Source organism: Nematolebias whitei, chromosome 12 (assembly GCF_014905685.2).
Source record: "Nematolebias whitei isolate Nwh7 chromosome 12, NemWhi1, whole genome shotgun sequence".
Lineage (NCBI taxonomy): Eukaryota > Metazoa > Chordata > Actinopteri > Cyprinodontiformes > Rivulidae > Nematolebias > Nematolebias whitei.
The window spans coordinates 33971422-33975360 of record NC_056509.1 but is presented as its reverse complement, the minus strand read 5'-3'; the positions used below and the strand labels follow the sequence as shown (position 1 = coordinate 33975360).

At 35.5% G+C, this 3939-nt stretch overlaps 1 protein-coding gene across 1 annotated transcript in view; it reads left to right on the top strand.

Moving 5' to 3' along the window:
* The first annotated feature begins 434 nt into the window (after positions 1-434).
* cmtr1 (cap methyltransferase 1) overlaps positions 435-3939 on the top strand; it is a 12034-nt gene continuing 8529 nt past the window's right edge. Inside the window, exons 1-6 of the mRNA XM_037685460.1 lie at positions 435-615; positions 2415-2516; positions 2780-2937; positions 3113-3271; positions 3348-3440; positions 3525-3596. Of these exons, the coding sequence (XP_037541388.1) occupies positions 2420-2516; positions 2780-2937; positions 3113-3271; positions 3348-3440; positions 3525-3596 (579 nt within the window). The 5' untranslated portion in view covers positions 435-615; positions 2415-2419. The remainder of the gene's footprint in view (positions 616-2414; positions 2517-2779; positions 2938-3112; positions 3272-3347; positions 3441-3524; positions 3597-3939) is intronic.

Sequence of the window (3939 nt, the reverse complement as noted above, 5' to 3'; positions counted from 1 at the left end):
AAAATTGTGGGTGGGGTAGGTGAAACACCCACACTTGCCCCCACCCTCATTCACCCCACTCTGGGCCCATGAGCAAGGCCCTTAACCCCCACCATGTGCTCCCTAAACAGGTCTCTCTTGAAAATGAGTTCTCGTGGCTCAATGAGACTAACCTGTATAAATAAAGGCTAAATGAAAAAAAAAAAAAGGTAACTTCTTTAACAGAGGTAGATTTTTATGCTGTATTAAAATGTGAAGCCAGCAAAAACAACGAAAATTAGACTATACAACTAAATGCAACAAAAGTAAAAAACAAACAAAAAAACATAATAAAATTTATAGTAAATTGGAGGAACAAGAGACAAATTTAAAAGGCACTATTTTTTTAAGGCACTAATCTGAACAGCGTGATTTGATCCTCATGACATCATCACTGTTCGCCGCCGGACAACGAAGGCCCATGGACGCTCCAAAAACATAGAACGCAGGCTAACGTTAACTCTGGAAACTGTTTATGTTCTTCAGGTTTCTGTTCAAAAAATAAATTTTTAACTTCAATGTTTTGAAACATACTTGGCCGTATTCTTCAGTCGATGTTGTTTCCTCACAGAAGAGTGCAGTTTTTCTTCTAAGCTGGTAAAACAAATAGCTGGCTAACATAGCAGGCTAACAGCTAATGCTGCGTATTTTTGTTTCATTTAAAACACCCACTAACACAGGGGTTCTGACGTTTAGGGACGTCTTGGTTAAGTGTTCTCCAAAAAGGTATCTCGGAGATTGAAATGGGCTTGTCTTCAAGATGTTTATAATGTAATTCATAGGTAACAGTTTATATTTGCAAGTGCTCTCAGTTTAATTTTCAGGCGAACTATATTTACTATCGTTTTTTTGTTTCATGTGGTCTAAAACAGCTATGGCTTATCTAGCTGTGATGTGACTACTGTACATGGAATGCATTACCTTTAGAAATAAGTTAATATTAATCTCTACCAACTAAGTCGTTTGTATTTTCAGTTATGTGAAGCTGCTCTTGATAAAATTGTCGTTTGTGTTGCTTTGCAAACGTAATAAGAGAAAACAATGTGCAGTCACAAAACACCTCAAGTCGCCTGTTTCATATTAAATCACTAGTACTTTTCATTCACATTTCATTCATCTTTTCATTTGAGAAGAGTGCAGAGTTTATTTTTTATTTACCACAATTTTTGGTCATAACGCAACTTATTCTTGATATATATATAGAGAGAGAGAGAAAGAGTATATACAGTACATAGTCAAAATAAGTAATTTTTTTATATAAATAAAGTACACCAGTCTGCACTTTGTTAATCTTCACCAGAAAGCTGGCCCAGTTGCCAACACCATTTAAACATTTAAAGGATTTGTCAGCCTAAGGTGATATATTAAAGCTATTTAAATATATATAATCATATCATATGTAAAAGTAAAGGTAAATTTAGGGTTTATGTTAAAAAAAAATTCAAAACTAATTGCAAATTTCTTAATTTTGTTCAAATTTGTTTTTCATTCAATTCTAAATGAAAATTGATTGAGTTCACATAGTGCCAAACACATCATACTATTTGACATCTTTAGTTGCAACCTATACTTATTTATTTAAATTTTACATTTGCTATGTGTGACGTCTCCTGTTGTTTAAATGCAGTTTCAGTGTTCAGTTGCTTGTGTTTAATGGCTCTTGTCAAATCAATTTCTTGATCTCCCTATTGTGTATCCTAAATTGCCAGCATTTAATAATAATAATAATAAAACAGCAAGCATGTTTTAAAGACACTAAAAGGCATACGTTGATATACAATGTGAGTATTTGGGCAAAAGACGTTAACTTGCAAAATAAAGCTGCAACAAACAAGAACAAAACAATGTTTGTGTAAAGTTCAAGTCATTATTAGTTCAATGGTTTGTGCAGAACACCATATTAGCTTTTTGGGTGTTTCAAGACTTAATAAGTTGCTAATCAATTTCCAAAGATACACATGACTGTTTTTTAAACACATACCAACAGTATTAAGCGTTTAAGCTTCATTGAATCATACAAACAGCACATCGACTTGCTACAGATTTTTTTTAAATAGGGTAAACCACAGTCATCCAACTTGAGACTTAACACTTTTTAAGCATAATCAGTTGGCTGAAAAGTGTTGAGAAGGTCATCAGTGCCTTAAACAGCTGTAAAGAGGTACGGTAGATATTTCCTGATGTTCTTGACAATCAGTTACTGGCTTGGTTTACAAGAGCCCTAAAATGACCTTAACAAACAGCAAAAATATTAGTAGATTAGTTTCAAGATCAACATCTTTGAAGGCGTCCCAATTTATTAGTTTATAACTTTTGTTATCAGACTGAATTTGTTTCTGGATTGATATTTTATTTTATTGACGCATCTCATTATAGTCTTCTCTGCTCCTTTTCAGCTACAATGAAGAGAAGAGCTGATGCAGCGTTTGTACCGCTGCAGGGGACAAAGGGGCGTCACGACGAGAGCAGCTCAGACGAAGAGTCACAGTCCAGACAAGGTAATGTCCCCTTTCCACAGTAAACATCAAGTGTCAATCAAGGGAAAACAAATTCATTAACTTAATTTTCATTAAGTTGAACTTTGGCTTTTTCTGACAGTCTTTTTCAAAATCAGTTTTATTTTTATGGAGAAGTATAAGATTGTGGTCTTATGGATTGTTTTTGTTTATCATTGTTGAATATTTTAAATTTGGAGACCTGTTCAGCTCTTGTTTTAATGAAATCATTTTTGCATTTGTTTCTGTGGTTTTGTCCTGTCCAGACTCCAGCCAAAATGAGTCTCTCAGTGACCAGGAGGACCACAGACCCGGGTTCTCCATGCCCTCCATATCTTCATCCTCCTTAGATTCCAAAGACAACGATGACTCCACTCAGACCTCAAAGTTCTCCACGTACAACAGCGTGTCACAGAAACTTATGGTAAATAAATTAAAACCTGACTAAGACATGTCTCTTCTTAATGTTTTAGAAGTCTGTAAAACATTTTAATTTTTCATTTCTGTGATTTATGTGAAGCGCTTTATTTTTCTGGCTAGCATTTGTTTTTGTTTCTATGTTTTCTAATTCTCTTGTATGTCAAATCTTGCACCTCCAGGCCAAGATGGGCTTCAGAGAAGGCGAAGGTCTGGGGAAGTTTGGTCAGGGGCGTAAAGAGATTGTGGAGGCCTCCACCCAGCGTGGTAGAAGAGGTCTGGGTCTCACACTGCAGGGTTTCCAGGGGGAGCTCAACGTTGACTGGCGAGATGAACCAGAGGTTGGCAAAATTAAAAGTTGATTTGTTTTGTAGTAGAAATCTTTTGTTTGAAATAGGATTGTTTTTGTCTTCACAGCCCAGCGCAATAGAGAAAGTAGATTGGTTTCCAGAGTGCACTACAGAGATCCCAGACGCAGATGAGTTGAGGGACTGGATGACTCTTGCACAAGTACTTTATCTGCACGATCATTTGTGTGGGGCTGTGTCTGCAAAATCCTCATTATACATATTTAAATCTTTTGTCTTTGTTCAGAGAAAAAATAAGATTGAAGATGAAACCGAGTTTTGCACAGAGAATCTCCTGCACACACTTCTGCAGTGCAAAGTGAGTTACAAAAGAAAACACCTGTTGCAACATAAACTTCTATTAAGTCAAGGAACGAAAGGGCAAAAAAATATTATGAATAGTTCATATATTAATATATAATAATAAAATCTAGCTGCTTTTACAAACCTATTTTAGTGTGTTTTAATATGAAATTTTATAAAGTAGTCCCTCGCTACTTTGCAGTTTGTTTATCGCGGTTTTTCAAAATAAGATTGGACATGACACACATGTGACTGACTGATGGATGAGCCGCATGATCGGCATGGAATTTTTATTTCAAATAAATTATTTTGAATTATTTAGCACCTGCTGTACATTTGTGCAGCCCAGAGCTGCAGGA